The sequence below is a fragment of the Aspergillus alliaceus genome (assembly GCF_009176365.1).
Source record: "Aspergillus alliaceus strain CBS 536.65 unplaced genomic scaffold BDW43scaffold_13, whole genome shotgun sequence".
NCBI lineage: Eukaryota > Fungi > Ascomycota > Eurotiomycetes > Eurotiales > Aspergillaceae > Aspergillus > Aspergillus alliaceus.
Genome location: NW_022474696.1, coordinates 166107 through 189599, shown reverse-complemented (window position 1 = coordinate 189599; position 23493 = coordinate 166107). Strand labels below are relative to the sequence as shown.

The following is a 23493-nucleotide window of genomic DNA, read 5'->3' as shown; positions in this document are numbered from 1 at the left end:
TACCACGATCAAATGCCTCATACTCAACCTCATTCTGAATAAAGAACTACCTAGGGTATCCCTGCCCATCTGAATTAACCTGTTGTACCATGATCCAATCCTGCAGCGGCGTGCACAGTCACCTTGAACCGTAACTACCGTACTCGGGTCAGCTTCATGAACCTAGATGAAACCTATCTCCATCCCATATACCAGCCCCTACCTCCTCTCCAGCTTTCAAACCATACAATCATAGTTCCCTGGCCATGTCCTACTCCTAAAGAACAACACTAGACCGTTTTTAGCCAGTTACACAGCCCCATGACCAACCCCAACCCATATCCCGGCACAAACCACTTCACTCATTACTACCCATTATATTACTCTCAAAGCTTAATACTTTCATCAATCAAGCATGTTAGCTCAGGGGAAGAGCGCCGGGCTCATAACCCGGAGGTCCTTGGATCGAAACCAAGACATGCTATAAATTTTTGCCTCCTCATAGTCACCGGAAGGTATGTCATGACTCAATCAACCAATCACTTCTCGGAAGGCTAATAAGTACTAGGTCCTTGGTTCGAAACCGAGGCATGCTATATCTTTGTTATTTTTGCATATGTTAAGAGGTGAATGGGCGTGCTTCGGGCCTGGCAGGGAATTATTTTTTATTTATTTTTCTTTCTTGTTGACATCTTAGGTGAGGATGCAAATTTGATGCTCCTTTTTACTTGTTGGAATTCAGGAAGAGATCATACCACGCAGGAACACTCTTTATCCACTACGATAAGTGTTGTTTTACCCATGATCTTGAGGGCGATGTTCTGAAGTTAGGTTTGACTTTTATATATCTCAAAGGGGAAACCAGTCATGTGTTTACAGCAACAACCATCATGTGATGTACATACTATCCCAACTACTTAGAAGCTTCAAACATGTGACTTTAGATTGAAATATGCTTAGGTATACACCTTTTTCCGCGACTGTCTATCACAAACAACCATATTTTTCCCATGCAACGTCTCTGGAGAAGTTGGCTCTCTTCTAATGTATACCCGTCTAGCACGTCAACTAGAGAGTCCGTCTTCATTATATTCAAAATGCCTTCTGTCGTGAGAAAGGTATGGAATTCTCTATAAATGTCCCGCTCTCTGATTGAAATCGCAAATCGACTTGCAGGGTCCCAACGTATGCATAATGCTTTCGGATGAAGATTTTCGGCTAAATGAAGTTGAATGAATACTTCATCGCCGCCTTTTAGCTCTGGTCCAACAACTATGATACGGCAAATCGGAAGATCTTGAGTAGCCGGGAGGATGCTTGAATCAGGCTCCATTACTATCCATCCCGTCTGTACAGCAGCTCGGGAAGGTGCAGATACCATCAGCCACAGTTCTAGGCGACAATCGACAAACAATTCTGTATCTGCCCTAAATGCAGGGGAGTCTCGACGAATATTTCCCGTGGCTCTCGATCTGGCTCTGCGTATTTATGACAGGGGCGGTCAACGTATCGGAACTGCATTTGCTGCTCCATTAGCCAGCCCACAAGGCTGCATCAGATGGTATTCCTTGACGATCGTAGTCTAAATCAGCCCTGGCATGGTGCTTTGTGGTTGGGGTATGTACATCACATGATGGTGGTTGCTGTAAATACGTGACTGGGTTCCCCTTTGAAGGATATAAACGTCAAAGCTTCGGAACTGTAGAATATCTGGAAAGGTAATCGTATAACACGGCTTCAATACGATCAGATTTATGATCCTACAGAACGATCAAGAAGGCCTATCTAGGTGGGAATCGTGAGGGCTTTTTTATGGGGTCTGATTACCATAGTATTAAACAATCCTCATACTTCCACGGGTGGTCGGTTCACCAGGGATATGTCAGGTGCCTACGTTACTAGGTAGTTTCAAGGACATGTTCAATAGATATCGATCAAGAATGTATATCTAAATAGATGATTCATAGTACTATTTTGTCAAAGGTAACTTGTAAGCTTAAGAGTCCCGATGGCCAAGTACGTTACCATATATGATATATATATCACCTTATGAAATCAGCTCCGAGTGGAGTTGTGTTAGGAACACGCCTAGGGGCACGCGACCCTAGCAAGGCCTGAAAAGACTGATCTATGCCCGATCACTAGTGATAGGAGCACCCCTAGAACATATATATAGTAGCGCAATGATAAGTTACGTAGGTAGGGCCATCAGTGGACGCCTAACTAGCCTAACAAGTTGATTATAGTGGAAAAATTTTTTTAAGCTAGTGGGAGGTGTTCTAAAACCCAGGAGTACCACTAAAACTTTATCTCTTCTGAAGAATATTCACGCATCTTTTTTATTTTATTTTATTTTTATAAAAAAAAACCAAAATTACCTGATAGGTCCAAAGCGCGCCCATTCACCTCCATTGTATGGAGGAATGGACAAAAACATATAGCATGTCTTGGTTTCGATCCAAGGACCTCCGGGTTATGAGCCCGGCGCTCTTCCCCTGAGCTAACATGCTCTGGCTGGTTGATTATGTTGGAAGGAATTGAATCTATATTTACTTTTTAATGAAAACCAGTCGGGCTTATTTACAACTTCTATGTGAATCATACTTCTCCCTGTCATACTTAGCCAGCCAATCTGCACCCTTGAATTTTGAGATCATGCAATATATAGTTGAGCTGCTTGTGAACCCTGAGCTAACATTCTCTACTTATTATTTTATTGGTTAAACACCTACCTACAGAGTACTTAAAAAAACCTCTAGATAGGCATGTAGCGGGCTGAAGCCCGTTAGTATACTCAGGCTGTTGGTCCTCGTTTCCGTATTCGCCACATGGTGTATTTCTGCCCCTCCTTCCTGTCATACTTCATTGTCTCCTCGTTGGTTGATTCTTCTCCTCTTTTCTTTCTTCTTCAGCGTTTTCTTCTTGTTTTGATAGCTATGATTATCAACGTTGCGGGTCTTATCCCTTACAAGGCACAGTCCATGGGATATCAAGCCACTGAGGAACCTTCCACTGTTATATATTTATTAATATCTGGGCAATTCTATTTGTCTACTGTAGTACGGTGCGAAAAACTCATGGTGTGAACATGTGGGAGGAACTGCAACATCCTTTCCTTTTGCTTATAATGTTGCCAGTTATACCTACATAGAAATTGTTATAGAAGATGAGATGGGCAGTGATACCCTCTGAGCTGAATATTGCTGTAATTTTCGAGACTTTTCGCCGTATTTAATTGTTGGCCTAGTGAAAGGGTACTGTAGGACCATAAGGACCTTTATGTAGACTTGCCTATACAAAGAGCCTTTTATACCCCTTTATATCTCTCGGGTTAAGTACCTCAGACAGTATTTAATTTATCGTTTTATCACTCAGATGTTTCTATACTTTCTGCTGTGATTCAGACAGCTCCACCACGGTTCCACGATATATTCACACTGTACCGCAGTATAGAAAGATATAAATCTAACTTGTTCCTCCGAATGTTTGCAAAGCTAGATCATCATTACTGGGGTCAAAAGATGTTGAGACAATTCTCGAAGAACGCCTAAATCCCACCCTAAGGAATGCCTGCGTAAATGGTCAATTTACGCTGGCCAAGTACATCATCAGCTTCTCCCTTGAATCCTGGAATGGAGTTAACAAAGGGGGGTAGCCTGAAAGCCATCAGCCAGAACCCAGAAACCTCAAACGGCTCGGGCATATACCTCCACATTATGTGGAGAAAGTGTAATCTACAAACTTCTGGTTATATTTTGGACAGGCAGGAAAACTCTACGAGGGAACTCGAACGCATAATGATGTTTACCGTCGACGACGCAACTCCTCCCTCCATTGCCGTGTTTGGGATTCGGTAGTGGATATGAAAACGACATTTATAACACTCGCTACCAATGCAAGCCCAACCTGCATCACTGAGCAGCTTTTCTTAAACCTCCAAGAAATGTGATGGTGCCCATAGTCCAAACATTGACATTGCATTTGGATGTGTATCTACTTGAAGTTGTCAGCAAACTCTGGTCAGGGAGTGACCTTAAATGTCGCACAGCCTTTTGCGACAGGGAGATTTACTAAAACCGATGATCAAGACATGCGCGAGGCGGTTGGTGGGCGACTATATCTTTTGAACAATATTTATTTTCTGATAACCCAACTTTCCGTCAATGGGCTAAGCATGCCAGGGATGCGTTCAACAACATATAAAACTCCCGATTTTCTACTTCGCAGATACTACCGTGAGTTTCTTTTTTAGTGTCAAGCTCATATCTAGAGAAGCTGGCAAAAATAAACTAGATAAATATAAAGCAATATCTATCTGAGACAAGGACTACCGTCCGGGAATCTCGTAAGTGTGTAATCTATGAATTATCGTGTGGTATCTTCCGATTTACCATATCACAGTTGCTACTGATGCGAAGAGCGTGCGAAGGATTATACCTTGACTCCCCCAATACGAGACACTAACCGCCGAGAGATAACGACCAAAATAATCATGATCCCCCCTTTCTGGGGCTCCTTCATTTGAGAGCCTCCGAATGAGTAAGCCCCTCCGGTGTGTGGATGGTTACTCCGTTGCTCGAACGAGCGGATCTTAATGTAGACCTAGTAAATACCAAGTCGGTCACCCACCATTTTGCTGACATTTGAAAGCGAAAAAAGGGCTGGACACCGTGTCCACTGTCCTCCTGAGTATATGACTTCCTAGTTTGAGAAGGTGGGAAGGAACTCGAAATTCTGCCCTGGTTACGCCGTACTAGACTGGCCAAAAGTGATTGTCGCCCAACCATGGATATTAACACTAGCGGGATGATCTTCGAATACCCTTGTAATGTCGGCCAGTAGGATTTGCGTTTCAGGCTCGAACATATATTTGGCATCTTCACCCCATACAAATTTGTCGCACTAGCCCGTGTATCGACTGCGGCAGGTGTGAAATCGCTGTCTGAGCAATCACCATTGTAATGACAACAGAGAAGGGACATTATCCCTGACCGCGAGAACAATACGATGATTTGCTATAGTCAAACGCACAGACAGAGTGAAGTTCTATGATTAGAAACCAAACAAACGCAAGCCGCGAAACATATAGCTCCAGCAATTACAACTAGCCGCCCTCCAAGAATCAACGTCATTTCGAATCACTCCGATAGGAGGGCCGAGTACCATGGCCTATCCATACGGTACCCTGCAGGATTTAGGGTTATTCCTACGCCCCGTTCTGATATATAGACCAAGGGATTTATATATTTAGAAGTGTATGGCTGATAAGCCGATTGTCCCAGCTTTGATACTTTGCCTCTTATTCTTTCAGCCGTCGGGGGCCAGCCAAACTCGGCAACGCCACTTGCACTAACCTAGGTATGGCCGATAACCGGGCCGGTCAAACCATATATCGTCGTATTTAAAAAGGTGTAATAGTACAGCCTTGAAGAGTGCGGGTATGTCGGAAAACAAAAAAAAAATAGAGGAGAAAAAAAAAGCAAACTTAAAGACTCAATATGTATGTACTAGATACCCGGGATGTGTGCCGGCAACAATCTGGGGAACAATTATGATCCTCCTTCCTGCATTATAAGGCCTCCATTATTAATCACGGTTAATGATGACCTTCGTTGGAGAGGGGCGTCAGTCAAACTAGTCAGGCACGGTCTTTGAGCTATGTTCCTAACAGTGGAGCTATTGCTTGAGATGAAGACAGAGTCACGGACCACTCGGAACAAGTCTCACTTGACCTGGATCGTTGACCAATTTCCGCGATGGAGGCCCGCCTCGAGGAACACTGACCACCGTTATCCACAAATCACATCCACTGATTCTGTATCCCCTCCAAGCAGTAGGTTAGGCCCGAGGTATTTACGGCGCCGTTACCGAATCAGTTATTTTCCTTTCTGATTTCCTGACGCAGTAAGATTGCCTTCGACGACCGGTGTGTTGGTATCCGGGCTTAAGCATGTAGGATGTTATAGACTGCACGGATTACGATGATCCCATGCATACCGCTTTTATTTTCCGAGTTTACACCATCGATCCATCGATGCAAGTCATAGTCAAGATACTACCACGATGGGAGCCTGCTGGAAGTTGTACTACCCCGTCCGCAGTGCCTCAAGGTTGTACAACTGAGAAACAAATTTAAATGGGAACCGATAGAGCCGGGTCCTCTTTAATGAGTGGGTATCACCAACCGGGGATGATGCAAGGCTTAAAGACAAATTGTATGTGCATGTACATGTTGTATATCACCCCCATCAGATGCTTTGCATGAAAGACAGTCTGAAAGCATGAATATGACAGCCACTCTAAAAAGACATTGGGATCTTCCGGTGCCTTGTTGATCTTTCTACCCTTCAATGTTTAAGATATCCTTTAACGTCCCGCTGCAGCTACCCGAAGCACTTGATATACTAACATATAAGTCCAAATATTTCCCTGAAACCGTTTCGATAACAGTCGATACCCGCCTGTCTCAACGATTTTAGGTCTCTACTTACGAGGTATTATCAGAGTACGTCTATGCATTACACGGCTCCTTACACCTGAAGAATCAATAGTGTTAGTGTTGGTCGTACACTGTAGTCATCTTACATATACCAGGGTGTACTCCAAGGCGCATAGCTAAAAGGCCCTGGAGTTAGCATATGTATGCACATACATCCAGAGAGGTTTCCCCAGGCAGTGAGTAAAACCATAATATAATTATGACGGACAGACCGGAGACGACTAGCACTAGTAGCTTTGGATAAACTTTCTTGGGGTGCATAGAAAGCCAGAATGACTGCACACTTAAAATGACTTGTATACATACATTCAATGAAGCTGAGGGAAGTCAGAGATCGGTAACCAACAAACACCCTTCCACCTGATGCTCCACCGTCTATATTGATGAATTCCGGTCCACTTATGCTAACTTTTCCGCGGTCTTTTTAAGTTTTACCCCTCCACTTGTGTGAAAAGTCCCCAGGGCCAACCAGATATTGGTAAATCTCCATGACTCCACTGAGTACGGAGGATGGGCTCTGCTCAGCTTCCCCTTAAACTTAGCCCCCTAAAGTAGGTACCTACAGTAGCTCGAGTCCCGCGGTGGTACAGTGAGTGGTACCCGCACCGCGCAGATGCTTGCTGACCAATCATGGTGGGAAAATGCCTCCGTAATTATTGTCAACCATCAGGAGGCTCCAATCTCGGGTTCAGCGAGTAGATTAATTAATTCTGTCTTTTCTCCTTTCGTGAGCCGTTGGGTCGGTGGGAAAAACAAAGAGAACAAACGAGAGATTGATCTATCTATCTATCTTTATTAATGGGGGATCATCCACTGATTAAAGAAACCAGGAGTTTAATTCCAAAGTGTCGAAAGGTGTAGTAGTAGACTAGTTAGTGATAGTACTTAATAAGGTAGGTAGCAGTAAGTAAGTAGTAGTACGATCAAGTTATCATTGGTGCTCTTTACTTACCACCCGGAGTTGCAATTGGTAACGACAACTGTTGTCATCTGAGGCTTTCCGGTGATTATTTTTTAATTTTTTTTTTGCTGTATTTTATTTAATTTTCTTGATTATTAGTATTTCTATTAGTATTTTATTTTTGAATTCTCTGAACTTGTTCCTCCAGATTTCTTTCCCCTTTTTCTCTCTTGTTGTTTTTTTTTTCTCAAGTTTTTGTCCCTTTTTCATTTTCCCTCTTTCCTTCCTCTCATTCTTTCTCATTCCAAATAGTCTTCCTGTCTGTTTGAACCGTTCAAACCCTCCGGGACGCAAAGTTTCCTCGGTCGCTTCCGCCGAACTCGCTCCACATCCAATCAAACCCCCTCCTCGTTCCTTCGCTCTCCCTCACCCTTCTTCCCTCAGCTTTCACCTACCGCCCTCTTCCCGCGTCCCCTCTCCCTCGATCTTTCTACCCTCGCTCCCAGTCCCCTGGATAGTACGACGCCGCTGTCGATTCTTTTTACTTTCCCTTCCCGCCCCATCTGCTACCCCGGACACGTTCACATTCCCCTCCAATTGACCATCACCCTCTCCAGGGGCTTGCTCGTCAAGATGGCAGCCGATATGAGCGGCGAGCAGATGCAGGCCAAGATTACCGCGGCCCGGCGCGAAGCTGAAGGTCTGAAGGATAGGATTAAGCGCAGGAAGGACGAACTGGCTGATACAACTCGTATGAATCCCTGTTACCTTCTGCAAGCTACTAGCGCCCGACATTGGGGGGTTGATTTCGTGCTCGCAATTTCCTAACCCCCCATTGGCTGTCTTGTTTGTCTCCTGAAGTACTGACATCGGCCTTGCAGTTCGTCAAGTCGCGCAAAATCATACCGACACTTTGCCTCGCATCGGAATGAAGCCCCGGCGCACGCTCAAGGGACATCTCGCCAAGATCTACGCCATGCACTGGTCGACCGACCGACGTCATCTCGTCTCGGCCTCGCAAGATGGAAAGCTTATCATTTGGGACGCCTACACCACGAACAAAGTTCATGCAATCCCTTTGAGGTCATCGTGGGTCATGACCTGCGCCTACGCCCCGAGTGGAAACTACGTTGCCTGTGGTGGTCTCGACAACATTTGCTCGATCTACAATCTCTCTTCTCGTGAGGGTCCGACTCGTGTCGCGCGCGAGCTTTCCGGACACTCGGGGTACCTTTCTTGTTGCCGCTTCATCAACGATCGCCGAATCATCACCTCATCCGGAGATATGACTTGCATGCTATGGGATATCGAGTCGGGCTCGAAAGTGACCGAATTCGCCGACCACCTTGGTGATGTTATGTCGATTAGTATCAACCCTACGAACCAGAACATCTTCGTCTCAGGTGCCTGCGATGCCTTTGCTAAGCTCTGGGATATTCGTACCGGAAAGGCCGTCCAGACGTTCGCTGGGCATGAATCAGACATCAATGCTATCCAGTTCTTCCCCGACGGAAACGCATTCGGCACAGGTTCTGATGATACTTCTTGCCGTCTCTTCGATATCCGTGCGGACCGCGAACTTAACATCTACCAGGTATGCCAATTTTGGTTTTCCTTTTCACCAAATCAGGACGACCGATAACTGACTTGACCCCGAATCTTCAGAGTGACCAAATATTGTGCGGCATTACGTCCGTTGCTTTCTCCGTCTCTGGAAGATTGCTGTTTGCTGGTTATGATGATTTCGAGTGCAAGGTATGTGCATGTTATTAACATAAACCCTTCCCGATGTGGACAGCTGGTTGACTTCATTAAAAGGTGTGGGATGTCCTCCGGGGCGATAAGGTTGGCTCTCTGAGCGGCCACGAGAACCGTGTTAGCTGCTTGGGAGTTAGCAATGACGGTATCAGTTTGTGCACTGGTTCTTGGGATTCTCTGGTAAGTTCTGAGACATTATTGTCCGTCGAGTGGCAGTGTATTGTACTAAGACATTTCTCTCTTTACAGCTCAAGGTCTGGGCCTGGTAAAAGCCGAGGGCCCCGAAGTAAAAAAAAGCAAAGATACCCTGTCTCTGTCTTGCCATGTCCTTTTCCGAAATTTTCACAACATTTTCTTGCAGCAATAGGTCGAATATCCGCCGTTGTACGATAATCTTATTTACCGAGCAGTTTTGTCGCCTTACTTCCATAATATATGTATTATGTGGGAATGCCGGCGAAGTCATCCAGAAGGGAACGACGAACGATTAGGGGCAGAATATCAGGGTGGTTGGGGATTTGGATCGAAATCTGTCGCACCGCACCGTGGACGTGCCACGACAGAAACATAATCATCAGAAAAGAAAAGAAAAGAAAAGAAAAGAAAAGAAAAACAACAACAACAAAGTGACACTATTCGATGACTTTACGTGGTGATTTTAATAATGTTGTCGGTCGACAAGCCACTTAAGGATGGTTGGCAGGAGATACCGAAAAATGGTGTCCTTGTGAAGATTGTACATGTTCACATCTCATCCTCCGTGGGCTTTGGAGATCTACTTTTCTTTTCGCCCCATTTACACTTCTTCCTCTTCTAATTTTACCTCTGCCCTCACCCTCTGCATATTCCCCACCTTTTTCCCTTCATTTTCTTTTTTCCATTTTCTTATATTTCCTTTGTGACTTCTCTTGTCCTCCAATCATTGGACTTGTTTTGATCGTTTTGTTTTTGATAGCCTCTCTTATGCATGTATTGTGTTTTTATTACTTGGTGGTGGACAGGAAGGGAATGGTTCTCCGAACAAGCTATGACGTTTTCCTTGTCTGTCTCGTTATTTTTTTTTTTTTTTTCTTTTTTCCTTTTTTTCTAATCAACTTGCCCGTTTTTTTCCTCGAAAGTGTCGGATGTGCCATTTGGCTGTTTTCACGAGAGCTTGTCTCGACCTGGAGTTGGGTCTTACTACGTTTTCAGCGGCTCCTCTTTCCTTCTTCGACCCTTAACTTTTTTCCCTTCGTCTTGTTTCATGGTATCTTATAGCCCTCCATTTGCAATTAGCTGAGATCTGGGAAGACGATTGACATATTATTGAATCATTACTGGTACAAATGGCATACGCAGTTACTTTCGGAGCTATCTTACGCAATGTCAGCGTGGCTTTGTTCTTCAGCTGCTCGTAGTCGCTGTGAACATGTATTATTTCCTGGGTCGGTCAGGAGCGAATGAAACAGAACTACCGGAAGACCTGTAAGGAACTTCGTGAGGATGCACTGTCCCTAATCGGGGCCATCTTTCCCTAGGTGACTGGAGGTGACTGGGCTCGACTGGTGGGCCTCCACTGCATGGGTAGGTTGAGTTTCGGAGTACACTCAAAATTGAGTGATTCGGATTTGGAGCCAGCCTGAAAAGTCATCCTCGTATTGTGTGCATGATGGGCACGGGCCTCGGGGCACGATGGACGGGCAAATCAACGGTGCAAGATGTAGCTTCTCAAGGTTGGTGAGAATGACTCGGCTTGATCATAATAATGAGTGTCTATGTACTGCGTACTATGGCTGTCATTGATTGATAGATTGGTTGCAGGAAGAGACAAACAAGGGTCACGCGTTCACCTGTCCACGTGGCTGCTGCCTGCTAAAAACAGGAAATTGCCAACTCAATTCCTGCTGACATCCTTCCTCTATGGCAACGTCAACAGTAATTACTCACGCGTGAACTGTGTCTGGATGATGAGTGGAAGGTTCTTCGTCTCTTCTAGTCAACGGCATATGCTGAAACGGACTCCACTTCTTGAAACGTAGCGAAAAAAAGGGGGCGCGCCGGCGATGATGGGACGAGAATGGGGGGATTATGATCGGCCCCATCGGAGATTCCCTCCGGTATTCCAACCTTCCCACCAATCTGTTGTCTCATCCCGCCACTCTTAGCCTCTGCTTTAGCCTCGATTAAAGCCAATTCTCCTCTTTTCAGCATCACTCGCTTCAGGGGGGTCATACAGAACACATCTGAAACAACCTTGCGGAGTCGCAGTCGTCACTCTCACCGTTTTTCGTTGCTCATTACCCAATTTCTTCGCCAGGAAACCTAAAAGTGGGACGAATATTGGCGAAATAGAGAAAGACAACTGAAAGAAAACAACACAGAGACAGGAAGGTTTTTTTTTTAATTTTTTTTTTTTTTAAAAAAAATTCCAGATCACAGGAACGAAAAAGCAAAGAGAAACGAAGGAACGCTTCCCTGACGGTTGTTGCAGATCAAGGCGCAGCTCGACTCTAATAATATCACTGCCCTCATTATCCTTGGCTCGTTTAAAAGCCTATACCCCCCCTTCGGGTTCCCTCTTTTCACCATGTCTTCTGCCCAAGACGAATTCAATCACCTAGTTCAGTCCAACCAAGAGAAGATTTCTACGCATCCTGAGGATCGTGACAACTCAGACCGTGACTCCAATCCTTCAGACGACGAACAAGACCATCCACAGTTCTCCGAACCCGAGGACCACGATCCCACTATGAGAGCTCGCACATCAACCTACCATGTTCCGAAGACCGTCTTCGATGCCAACACTGGTCCCAAGGGTGTCATAGCCGATGCTCAGGCCTTCGAGCGTGCGCGCCAAAGCTCCTTCCGCAAGACCTTGCTCGGTGACCCCGCCAAATCCATCGCTGATGACTCTACCCTTCTACATAATACCACACCTCCGGACGGCTCTGCCAGCGATGACGATGAGTACTTCATGCGCCAGTGGCGCGAGTCGCGCATACATGAATTGAGAAATCGGAACTTTCGGCGGCCTAGCCCACGACGGAAGATGTATGGGTCTGTCGATACAGTTGATGCGGTTGGGTATCTTGATGCCATTGAAAAGGTCACATCCGATACGGTGGTGATTGTTTGTATCTATGATCCCGAGGTATGTGTGGAATAGACTACTACTCTCTAGTGGAAAGTTACTAATATCTACCAGTCCAAAACTAGCGCGGTAGTAGAAGACTGCCTGGAAGGTGTTGCTCGCAGAAACCCAACTGTCCACTTTGTGAAGCTCCACTACGAAATCGCAGAGATGAACCATATCGAAGCTCCTGCGCTGGTAGCTTACAGAGACGGCGATGTCTTCGAGACCATCGTGGAAATTGTCCGACAGATCCCGAAAGGTCGTGATTGTACCTCGCACACGCTTGAAGATTTACTCAAACAGTATGCTTACTCGACACTCCTGATGTTTCACATCTGACTGACTGCCATAGATACCGAGTGCTCTAGATATCCACCCATTTTACTAGTACATGCGTGAAAGTTACAGGTTGAATATGCGCCGGGCGTATGACTTCCTATTTTAGCATTTCTGTCGTGCTTAAAAGATCTTCCATTCTTACGATGTCAAGTTTTGTTTTTTTCTTTGGGCAGTACCAACTATTTGTCCAATCCTCATCTGATTGCATATTCATGGTGTTCGGTTGGCGATGTATTGTGGATCTCCATTTTTCTCTTCTGGTTTAGTTGTCTGGACTTCTTGGGTTTTACGCGGGGCGATTGAGCTTGAAGATATCCAACATGGTTCGTGCCGATATATCTCTATTGTCTTTGGTCTTCATTGCATAAATCTCACAATGATTGTTCCAATTTCTTGTATTATTACCAAGCTGCTGTCAAATATTGGCGTATGGCTCCGTATTTCATTAGCCCGGACTTTCGTTATCAAGCTTTCCGATCTCTTTCTTCAAGGAATCCAGCATCCAGGTGCATCCTCCTGTTGAGGATAAGTTGGTCTTGACTCGTATAGTGTATTCGTTTCAATCCATCCGATATGACTGCGGCACCTTCCGCTCCCTCTCATTTTTAATATTTTCGAAAAAAGAAAAAATGCGTCGGGACCCTTTCTTTTATTCCCTTTTTCACCATGTGGTCCATTGATCAGAAATACAAAAAGCAATGCAATAGGGGTAAGAGATAAAAAAAAAAGGAATAAAAAGAGCAAACGACAGCCAGTGATGTAAACAGGTAGAGTGGATGGAGATGGAAGAAGAGAAATACCCCCAAAAATTATTTCACAGAGCGCCCTTCTCTTGCGTAAAATCCCACAGCATTTTGATCAGGGTGTCTGGTAGGGTATAAAGATCGACGTGGAATTCTCCCTCTGTAGGTTGAGTTCAGCCATTAGCACTTTTTTCGGGTGGTTTTTCTAGGGAGAACTTACGCTCGACATCGTTCTTGGTGTACGAGTCCGGGGCTTTGTTATCATGTACCATCTGCACCACTTGGAGAAGGTCATCTTCTCCGAGCCGTTGGAGGCCGTCGGCTAATTTGTCCATATCCACCTGTGAAGGTCATGTTAGACCGGGGTCCTTCATATTAGACACGTAGATGGATTAAACTGAAAACTTACGCTCTTCTCTGTCCGCTTCTTCTTCTTTGATCCTTCTTCGCCTGTTGCAGCACGCTTAGACTTCACTCCATTCTCATCTCCGGGCACGGGGCCCGATTCCCGCAGGGCTGCCAATAAGGCAGGCTTGGGGTTTTTAAATGTCTGATAATAACGCATGAGCGATCTGCATTAAGCATGAGAGGATAGATACGGAAGAGAATGAAGACACCTACAATGACGTGCTTGGACTCGTAGCGTGTCTGTGCAAAGTTGAGGTCGTGTGTCAGGTAGTGATCCTTGTCGGCGTGGAGAGTGATTTGCATGTCGAATTCACCCCATCCTTCTTCCGCAATCCTAAACGGCGGGTTCTTGAAGGCTGTTATCATGTTTGCGCGTCAGTTACTTTTCTGTTCTCGATGTTTCTGACGGTCTCTGGCAGAAGAGTGTTTCCTTTTAGGTTCAATTTCGGACATCTCCCCCAAATTGTGAAGCGGTAACTTCTACCAGACGATAGAATGAAAACGAGAGACATACTTTGAATGGCTCTTTCACCGAAACTAGGATGCAATGTATAAGTCACTTTGTCGAAGACACTGGCCGGTACTTGTTCTCCGTGGTCATTGACGAGGTAAATTTCGATCGACCACGCCCGGAGAGGAAACCCTTCAACGCCCGAATCTTTGTTCCTATCGAAGCGAAGACGCGACCAGTCAGCAAAAAAAGACAGCTACAGAAAAACCAGGTTGTCATTCCCGTGGCCCTTGATCATAGTGTGCGTGCGGAACAGAAAAGCCACCGCACTTTGGTTGCCCCGGTACTGCGACAACAACGATCAAGGTAGAATAACAGAAAGGGTAGGGAAGCGTGAGGGCGTAGAGGCGCGAAGATTGGGCTGATGAGACTGTGACGATCTCTTGGGGAGGGAGATTCGCGTGTAGAGTTGAACGTACACAACATGCTGTTCCGTAACCAGTCTGACATTCCTCTTGACCTGAAAGGGTAGAAAGATAGTATTAGTTAAATGCGACAGCAAGTGATTTACCAATTGGTGGTAAAGGCGATGCTAGGAACCCAAAGCAATCGTATACTCACGTCGGGCATTTTTGCCAGCGGCCTCTAGTTGAGCTCACCGGAAAGTGAATATAATAGCTCTGCTCGTGGGTGAATAACGGAGTGGAAGGATTCGAGCTATCGGGCTCGGGGATCGCGCGAATGAAAGGTGAGGCAAGGTTGAATGGGATGCTTGTCGGTGGGATTCTACTAATACTCCGATTGGATGAAGCCCTCAGGGAACGCGCGATGACCGCGTATGGTTTACCTAGTAGGGGAGTTGTGGGGGTGATGAAGGGTATGAGAGGGGAGAAGAGTTAGAGTGAAGAAGAGTGTCGGCGGAGGAAGAGGGGGAGAGAATATGGGCGGATGAAGCGATCCGACTGACTTGTCTTTCAGGCAGTAAATTCAACTTCACCGTAAACTTTTCCCACCCCATCAACCTTCACTTTCCACCCCAAAATCAAAATTTATTGATTGAAATCTCATCAAGACTCAGATTCTTCCCCAGGTGCTTTGCTCCCATACGCTACGTGTCAAATTGCACTGATCATTTACGAGATGAATTGATACATACGTCTACATATCAGGAGCCAAGTCGGAGTCATGGAATAGCACCAGGAGTATTACACTAGACAGCAGGAGATCTATAATTATTCTGATGGGGATTCAATACATAACGGGTTCATGGTGCATTTCAAACATATATTTGTAGTAAGAGGTGGAATTTGGGGTCTACCAATCTACTGCCGAGTCAACATACATTCGACATCAACGGTGGATGTCGAACGTGTCTTAAGTTGGTTCGTGATCTTGTCGTGATCGGTCTCAATAAACCGTTCTCGTCGCGCAATTGTCAGGGAATGGGGCTGGTGGGAAGTGATAATGTCGGAAAGGGTGTGATGGGGAAGGGATTCAGACGGGTCACTGATGTTGGACGAGCTTTATATTAACCCGTAGAGTTTTGAATCAATCAAATAGGTGATTAATAATAGTTCACCAATGAAATGACATTTCCGTCGACTCAATGGCGCAGGTTTTTACTGGCCGGCGAGGAGCTTCTCGTTCTCCTGCTGAGCCTTCACGAAAGCATCCTTGAACAGGTTGGCGTCTAAAGCGGAATTAGCAAAGCCGTCACCCCAAATATTTCTCACGAGACGAATCAACTTACTCTCGCTGTTTGCGAACCGAATGGCAAGGGTCTGGGCTTCGGGTTCACCCTCGCTGACATCGGCAGTGGCGTTCCAAACCCAGCTGCGATCACTGCCAACATTGGGGTTCAACTTCATCTCGGGAACAACTAGACGGCTAATCAGCAACCGGGCGGAATGCAAAAGGGATCTGTTCGGTATGCAAGTAAACTTACTGTAGTGGTTGGCGCAAACCTTCAGGGTCTTATCTCTGCGCATCACCAGACGGGTCTTCTGGTTCTCCTTGTGCTTGAGCAATCGAACATCACCAGTACCACGCTCCTTCCATTCCTTGCTCTCGCCGTCGAACCGGAACAGCTTGGCGCGCATCTTGAAAGTCTGCTCCTCAAGTTCTTCGTTGGTCTTGGTTTCGACCTTCTCGGTCAGGCGGATAACAGGTTCGAAGTGAACATCAGGGGACTCAGGCGCCTCATCCTGTAGGATTGACATATTGTTAGCCACTTGAACTAGACCGAACAAAATAATGCCATGATTTGACTCATAAAACTGAAAAAGGCTAGTGCGTAGAGAAGTCACGGAAAAGATACGAAAGATAAAGAAGGAAAGAGAGACATGGTGTCGTATATAACAGGAAAGCAAACTGGTAAAAACTCACTTCGTCTTCGCCCTTCTGTGCCTTTGAAGAGCCAGAAGGCTCATCCTTGTTATCCTCAGTCTCTTCCTTCTTTTCCTTCTTGGGACCCCCGCCGAACATAGAGAAAACACTGTCGGTTGTCTTGGTGGTAGCCTCCTTGGCCGTGTCGGCCACAACTTCAGTCACAGGCTTGCTCTCCTCAGCCTTGGGAGCTTCAGTAGATGTAGTGGTCTCGGCCTTCTCAGCGCCCTCAGGAGCGCTGGTGGTGGGGTCAGGCTTGGTCTCAGGGACGTCGGACATGGTGACGAGGTTATGAGGAAGTTCTGCTGAGGTGATTAGTTCGACTAATTTTTAGACTGTTGCGGGACCGTAGAGGCGCACCTATTGTTTTGGGATGGAGGAAGTCTTATAACGTGGTTAAGCAGAGAGTGGGAGAAAATATGGTCGGCTGTTTTTGTTGTAGAAGGTGGGGGGCGTAGTTCATTGCCTCCGGCCTAAGGCCGCTAGTGCCACCGCCTTTCATTTATGTATAAATTTATCTTTTTACGCCTTCATGAAGCGCTATACTTCAGGCTTGCAAATAATACTAGGAGGGTTAAATAAACAAATAACCAAACAATAATGGATAAAACCCATTAAAAACAAAGAATGAGGAGAGAAAACAGCAGATGATAGAGCGATTGTTTCACATCATATTCATTTCTACATAGCATTTGTCCCGAGAACCCTACGCCATTCCAGCCTGTTAAAAGATAAATTAAAGCAAAATATCACAGTACCCTTTCGCCGAGGAACAAACCAAACCGCTCCCCCCCCCAAAAGAATAAAAGAGAAAAGAGAACGATACAAGGAGAAAGATAATTGAAGGAGAACATCGGAGGCACGTATGAGAAGCAAGTACAGGACCTAGAAATGTAAAAAGATGGACGCTATAGTTTGTATATGAGGTCCATTGGTCGTATCACGAACATTCAGAATGTTGGCACTTCCGTTTCATTAAGCCTTTTGCTCTTCTCTGCGCCTTGTCTAACGCATGGCACTTTCTTGCATTTCGAATTTGGTCCTTTATAGACTTGAGGTCAAGTCCATGCGGCTGTGTGCTAATTCTATGCCATGTATCACTGATGGCATCCCGCGTCTCTCGATTTACTCTCTTAGTTGTGTCCTGCAGCACAGAAGAGGCGGCGAGGAGCGGTTGCACGGCAGTACGCTTGGCGACCTCGGAAAGCCGCTTGGACGTCGAGATGACCACATCTTTCGTCTCGAGAAGTTGTACAGGGCCATGCTGAAGAAGATTTGATTCGTGGCGTAAGAGGTGAGCTCTTTTCACAACATCCCCCATGAGAACTTGCAAATCGGTGCGGTATCGGCTGTATACTTCTGACAATCCAGCTTGTGCATTGTTGAAGTCACCCATAAGTTGCGATGAGATTACCTGCACCGCACGCTTCCAGTTCGCAATCTTCAGCCACGGTGTTCCAAAGTCCACAGATGTAGTCTGATTGAGGGGATGTTTCGAAGCCATAGTCACTGTGACATTCACTATCCCGAATGCATCCCCACGATCAAGTTTGAGTGTGTATACCCCATCAAACAGGTGAGAGAGCTCATACGCGAGATGTTCGCCCCCCCGACTAACTTGAACCCCAAATTTTGGCTGCTTCTTCCCGGCCACAGACCTCTTGGGTGGTTTTATGACAAGGTGGCAATCACCGACAACCTGAATCTCAAAGCCACTGGACTCCTGCTTTTTGGCAGGAGACAACAGCCCATCCACCAGGGTGTCCAACGGAGAATCGCTGTGGGGCCGGTTGCCCAAAACTTGAATATCAGTTACCGAGGAAGATAGAGTTGAAAGCGAAGTCTGTTTTGAATCATTTGCTGGTATAATACTGGTGGGGGGAGTACTGCTCGGGCCCATGGATACAATGGTGGAGATGGCCGACTGAGCAGAAAACTGCGCGAATAGAATCGACGCTGCACGTAGGGCAGAGTGCGCTAGAAGGGTAGCTACGCTTAAGAGAACGGTGAGGACGATTAAACGCAGCACAGGCATTAGCCCACAATCGTCATTCAGGTGCGCGATGAAGGGTAGTTTCGTATATTTCTCAACATTGAGAAGTGGCTTCGTCTGAACGTTTTCTGTATTCTCCAGGGTAATCTTGCCAGACTTCTTAGTATAGATACTCACTAAGGAGGCAAGATTCCTATTGAGTTGTCCGGGTGTGATGCTTTCAAAAGTCGCTAGATCAATGGGATATCTTCTTAGGACTGTGGTTTTACCGGTCAACGGATGACGCGATTCCAGGCACATGTGAAGGCTATGGTGGTTAAGTGGGATTAACTCGGCCAGATTCCAAATTGGCTTCTCTGAAATAACCATAGTTGGAATGCCATGCCTTTCCATGAATATGCGAGCCAGTTTTTGGGTTTCCTCCGCAGCTGCAGAGTCCCTGCTGGATAAAAAAATGATTGCTACATTGGGAAGTGTCCATTCGGATGAAGACGAGATACAATACTCACCCCCTGCCCAGAAAGACGTGCATGAAGGTCGATTCTTGAAGTTCAACTTAATGGTGTTGGGCTTATCGCTTTGAAAACCAACAGACGCCTCAGGACACTCGTCAACAATAAGTTGAACATGGATTGGAAGAAGCTCAGCGAAATTAGGCACTGCGCCTGTCCCGAAGGATGTTGGTACAACGTGATATCTAGAAGATTCTGCGGAACTGCTTTCGAAGCCACTACACGTGCTTGACACAAGAACATCGCCAATCTTGTCGAGAATGATGTTTCGAAACTCGTAATCTCCAATATAGAGCACACGAAACGGCTTGTCAGTGTCTAGGCTCTTCTTCGTCATCGTTTGCTGGACGGTAGCAGTAAGAATAGAGTCCTGGAGATCGACAGAGAACTGGTTCTTCAACCCAGCAGCCTCGGCTCCCTCAAACATATGAATGGTATGCTTCAGCTCCACTTGTTCGACCTCAGGCCATTTCTCAGGCTCAGTGAATTCTATTGACTCGGTTGACTGGCGGAAAGCAGTCTTGGTGGTAATGTTACTGTCATCGATAGAACCCTCAATCTGAGGGAAAAGGGCGGGCAGTTCCTGCGAACCAGAAATGTTGCTTTTTGAATCGTAGTCATCCTCCTCGTTCTCATAAATCTCACTACCGCTATACTGACCGTCAAGGCTTGCAACATCATCCGGGCCGGCTTGGTCAATTAGAGATCCAACATCGGTCTGTTCAGAGCGACTGCCGTCCTCAGAGTGAACATCAGAGGCGCTCAGTGTCGCCCAACTTTCGCTCAGTGACCTGGGCGTGTGGTCCATCGAAGGGCTCGACGTCATACTGATAGGCCTCGAGCGAGACAGCCACTCTTCAACTGAACCACTTAAGGGAGGAAAAGTGGGATACCGCAGATGTGAGGCCGCTGAGGTAAGGGATGGGCGTCTGGATAGAGGTCTTGGAGAGTCAGCCATGTCGTGCGTGTGTAAGTATCATGGAGCAAAAGGTAAGAGCAAGTTAGATCCAAAGATGTAGAGTGGAGCTTCGATCGTATACAATGGACGTAAACTAAGCGAAAGAGCAAATAAAACGAAAGTCAGCGGGAAGATACGTTATCTCGTGAGAGGGACACTTTAGCCTTGTCTTTATGAGCGACAGAGGGCTGTTTTCCTCGAATTTTCCCTCGACCAGCTCAGCCTAAAAAGGCGGGTGCCCGATGACGAGGCGGATCCTGTGGGGTGAGGGAGGGTCCCGGGCCCGAGCGGAGTAGACTATTAGACGCTCCTAGACCAATGATCAAACTGATTCTGAAGAGGATTTACTTGATATCGAGCCTATGAAGATCTCAGCATGGTAGGCTTCAAATAATAACTTGTGGCGCGGCTAGAGGTTGAAGATGAGAGAGGGAGAAAGATGTCAGGATGATAAAGTTATAGATAGCGGCTGCCACAAGCGGGGCACATGACAAGGGCATCGGGGGTATGCTGACTAGACTACGTAGTAGTGCGGAGCTCACCTGTCACTGTCCGAAACGAATTTGAAAGAAGTATGAAATGAAGTGAATTTTTCTACCCTTTAAAGAACTCAAGTCTCCTATTGCCTATTTTTCTCTATATACTTATTATTCCTTCGTCAAAAGCCCTTTAGTTGTGTAGATACTGATAAGGCAGCTCTGTTATCGCCTATCAGATCCCCTAACCTGAATGGGCCTAGCTATCTACAGCCTAGCTAGTATTAGGTATGTATTATAACATACTCTCCTGATTTTCAGGTAGAGGATACAACGATACAATTGTATACAAATCTTCGTATTGGGCCCTTCGCGTACCAAAGAACGATCCCATACTCTCTCTATAAACAAACCATGCTGTAGTCATTTATTTGCGTTCTGACGGCTATGCATCTGAAATGACCTAGGTTCACCAGGATTTTAAAACAAAAATAGAAAAATAAAGAGTTATGTACACTTCATGACATAATGGGGAGGAAGGGGGGTGAGAAAGAGGAAGTTGAGAAAACAGGGCAGGGCAGTGCATAAAAACATCGAGCGTAGATTAGTAGTTTCCCGCAAGATGAGGCGGATCAAGAGAGTATAGCCGCCGCAAGTCCTTCGAATCCTCACCTGTTCACTGGAGCTTTCCTAAGTGTCGCTGACCAGTCTCGCGAGAACAAACAAGACGTAGAGGGCTAAGGCTGCCTGCCAGTAGGCATGGCTGAAAGCAAGGCTAGCGCACATCGAGTTTCGGTCAGAGGCGCGAAATGCTCAGCATACCTGGGGCGTATGTTTGAAGAGCCCTAATTGTATAGAGACCGGATGTAGGTTCCAGTGGGGGTTCTCGACAAGCATCCTGAAAACGACAGCCGGACAGCATTTGTCTCTTTCCAGAAGAAAATTCCTCTGCTTTAAGCGAACGCGGCAATCCGAATGAAAACATACAAAGCACGCTAAATGAATTTATGAATATTGATGAGAGTGATCACACCATTTTCGATAAAGAAGCTGTCAGATCCGTTGAACACCGTCCAGAACCCCACAGCCAACATAAGTCGAAGGCTCAAGCACAATAACTCCAAGGACAGCCCGAGTAATGCTCATAGTCGAACAAATAGGTATGGAAACGAGGAGGCGAAGATTATACTGCGAACAAACCAAAGAGTTGACCGAATCTAGGGAGAAGCCCAACCTCCTGCAACTTCTACCCACTCGGCGAGACAGCTGCCTTGTTTGCCTTCAACATCCACGATGTCTGTGTCACACCTGCACCTGCAACCGACACCATTCTCTTTGACGGGATCGGCATTTGCCCAGTACTCATCCTCTTCGAACCGTTCTTTCTCATCTTCGGTGGTCATCTCTAGCCACGGGATTCGTGGTAGTTGCCGGGCAGGAGCGTTAGCAGGACAGTGTTGGATGGTTGTATGCCGGTAGCCAAAATCACGGAAGTAGTGGATATCGCTGGGCGATAGAAGAACACCTGCGGCTAGCGAGTGAATAGGCGCGTCACCCCACTGTGGTATTGTTAGCGATGAAAAATCAAGCTCTGTTGATATATCCCCAGATACTTACTCTTTCCATCCAGAAGCCACCGCTCCTATCCATCATTTCAAAGAATTCTTCATATTCCTTACTGCGGAACCAGTCCAAGCGGGCAATTTCAAAGTTACTCCAGAAATGGCACATGTTGTACTTCTCGCCTTCCATGGCCTCAGGGTCAACATCGGGAACCGTGTTTTCTCCAGGCTCATTCTGTAGGATCTCCTCAGGGAGCTTATCATGTTTCCCTTCCTCCGGTTTGGGTTGCTCTTCCTCAGGAGGCCTCTCAAGGAACATCTCCCAAAGTCCCTTTGACTCGAAATTGTTCTTCCGCTTATAAGCGGAGGCATAGCGGAAGATGTTGGGAACCGTTTCACGCAGTTCTTTAACTGCAATTGTAAAACCATATGTTTTGTTCGCTTCCGCCATCTTGACGAAAGGGTCGCTATTTCTATGTAAGCAATGGACGATCAAGCCTGGACGGGTGCCAAGGGTTGCACTTACTAAGTGATGTCGCAAAAATAACTGATCTCTGGCTCCAGACGCCAGTACCATTCATACTTCATAAGGAGAGGATGCTTATAAAAGAACCTGTCCACAACATTAGTAACTCAGAAACGGGTAATCGTACCAAGGCCACTGACCCAGAATAGAATCTGCACATATGATGGTAGCTCTCCATTCCTCCATACATGATAGCGGCATCTCCCTGCTTTCTGATGCCTTCCTTAGCTACTTCATGGTCAACCCACTTAGGGTAACCCCACATGCTATCATCGATCTTGCCAAATTCCACAGGAGCGCTAGTGTAATTCTTTACGGTATCCTTGAAAGTATCATCGAAATCGCCATCGTTCAGGAATACGTAAGGATAGTGAAACCATCGGTTGAAGTGCCTCTCAATCGACTTGAGTGACTGGATGACACCCTCTAACTCCTTGTTTCTAGCGAGGACGACAAATGCGGCATTCGCACGTGGGCCCTTCTGTTCGTTTTCAACTTGCAGACAGCCTGAAGCGAAGACCTTATCATGTTTTTCACTGATTTTTCTGTATAATGTAGCAGAGTTGTCAGCGAATAGGTCAAGGTTCGGGGTCTCTTCGAATGTCAGGAGTGCACTAACCTTATAGATGGTGGTGTGCCAGCTGGAATTAGAATACCTCCGGGAGAGGAAGGATGGCGGACAAAAAGAAGCAGAACCAGAACTATTACAAGGCATGGAAATAGTAAAACAAACCCCAAGGGTATAGAAATCGACGAATTGCCCTTCAATCGTATCCTCCTCTTAAAAAACGCGAATCTGGAAATGTTGCGGCCCTTTTCGCGCGATACGTCATCCACAGGGAGACTCGGCGAAGAGGGCAGCCATTTCGAGATCCGCTGCGTCAAACCCAT

At 46.2% G+C, this 23493-nt stretch overlaps 6 protein-coding genes and 2 non-coding genes across 8 annotated transcripts; 3 read left to right on the top strand and 5 right to left on the bottom strand.

Moving 5' to 3' along the window:
• Positions 1-391: 391 nt before the first annotated feature.
• BDW43DRAFT_t85 lies at positions 392-463 on the top strand. The gene has a single exon. It is a non-coding gene; the product is annotated as a tRNA-Met (tRNA).
• Positions 464-545: 82 nt separating this feature from the next.
• Positions 546-1424, bottom strand: BDW43DRAFT_39693 (uncharacterized protein). The gene has a single exon (XM_032050003.1). The coding sequence runs from the start codon at positions 1358-1360 to the stop codon at positions 920-922; it is 441 nt and encodes a 146-aa protein (XP_031901949.1). The 5' UTR covers positions 1361-1424; the 3' UTR covers positions 546-919.
• A 993-nt stretch (positions 1425-2417) lies between these two features.
• On the bottom strand, positions 2418-2489 carry BDW43DRAFT_t84. Its single transcript has one exon. It is a non-coding gene; the product is annotated as a tRNA-Met (tRNA).
• A 5371-nt stretch (positions 2490-7860) lies between these two features.
• On the top strand, positions 7861-9489 carry BDW43DRAFT_39550 (WD40 repeat domain-containing protein). The gene is made up of 5 exons (XM_032050002.1): positions 7861-8130; positions 8261-8973; positions 9045-9134; positions 9198-9317; positions 9386-9489. The coding sequence occupies exons 1-5, from the start codon at positions 8013-8015 to the stop codon at positions 9404-9406; spliced, it is 1062 nt and encodes a 353-aa protein (XP_031901948.1). The 5' UTR covers positions 7861-8012; the 3' UTR covers positions 9407-9489.
• Positions 9490-11379: 1890 nt separating this feature from the next.
• On the top strand, positions 11380-12717 carry BDW43DRAFT_39544 (phosducin family protein). Its single transcript, XM_032050001.1, has 4 exons — positions 11380-11507; positions 11608-12267; positions 12322-12551; positions 12602-12717. Exons 2-4 carry the CDS (start codon positions 11704-11706, stop codon positions 12615-12617), a joined length of 810 nt encoding a protein of 269 aa, XP_031901947.1. The 5' UTR covers positions 11380-11507; positions 11608-11703; the 3' UTR covers positions 12618-12717.
• A 685-nt stretch (positions 12718-13402) lies between these two features.
• BDW43DRAFT_299080 (putative Ran-specific GTPase-activating protein 1) lies at positions 13403-16854 on the bottom strand (the record flags this gene model as incomplete). Its single annotated transcript, XM_032044669.1, has 10 exons — positions 13403-13491; positions 13552-13672; positions 13741-13881; positions 13953-14095; positions 14254-14405; positions 14670-14702; positions 15814-15880; positions 15941-16069; positions 16136-16394; positions 16576-16854. 10 exons carry the CDS (start codon positions 16852-16854, stop codon positions 13403-13405), a joined length of 1413 nt encoding a protein of 470 aa, XP_031901946.1.
• A 369-nt stretch (positions 16855-17223) lies between these two features.
• BDW43DRAFT_270952 (uncharacterized protein) lies at positions 17224-20521 on the bottom strand. The gene is made up of 2 exons (XM_032041380.1): positions 20176-20521; positions 17224-20021 (listed from the first exon to the last, which is right to left on the bottom strand). Exon 2 carries the CDS (start codon positions 19904-19906, stop codon positions 17516-17518), a length of 2391 nt encoding a protein of 796 aa, XP_031901945.1. The 5' UTR covers positions 19907-20021; positions 20176-20521; the 3' UTR covers positions 17224-17515.
• Positions 20522-21731: 1210 nt separating this feature from the next.
• Positions 21732-23493, bottom strand: BDW43DRAFT_299078 (glycosyltransferase family 15 protein; the record flags this gene model as incomplete). The annotated part of the gene is made up of 5 exons (XM_032044668.1): positions 21732-22073; positions 22132-22543; positions 22603-22689; positions 22743-23147; positions 23222-23493. The coding sequence occupies 5 exons, from the start codon at positions 23491-23493 to the stop codon at positions 21732-21734; spliced, it is 1518 nt and encodes a 505-aa protein (XP_031901944.1).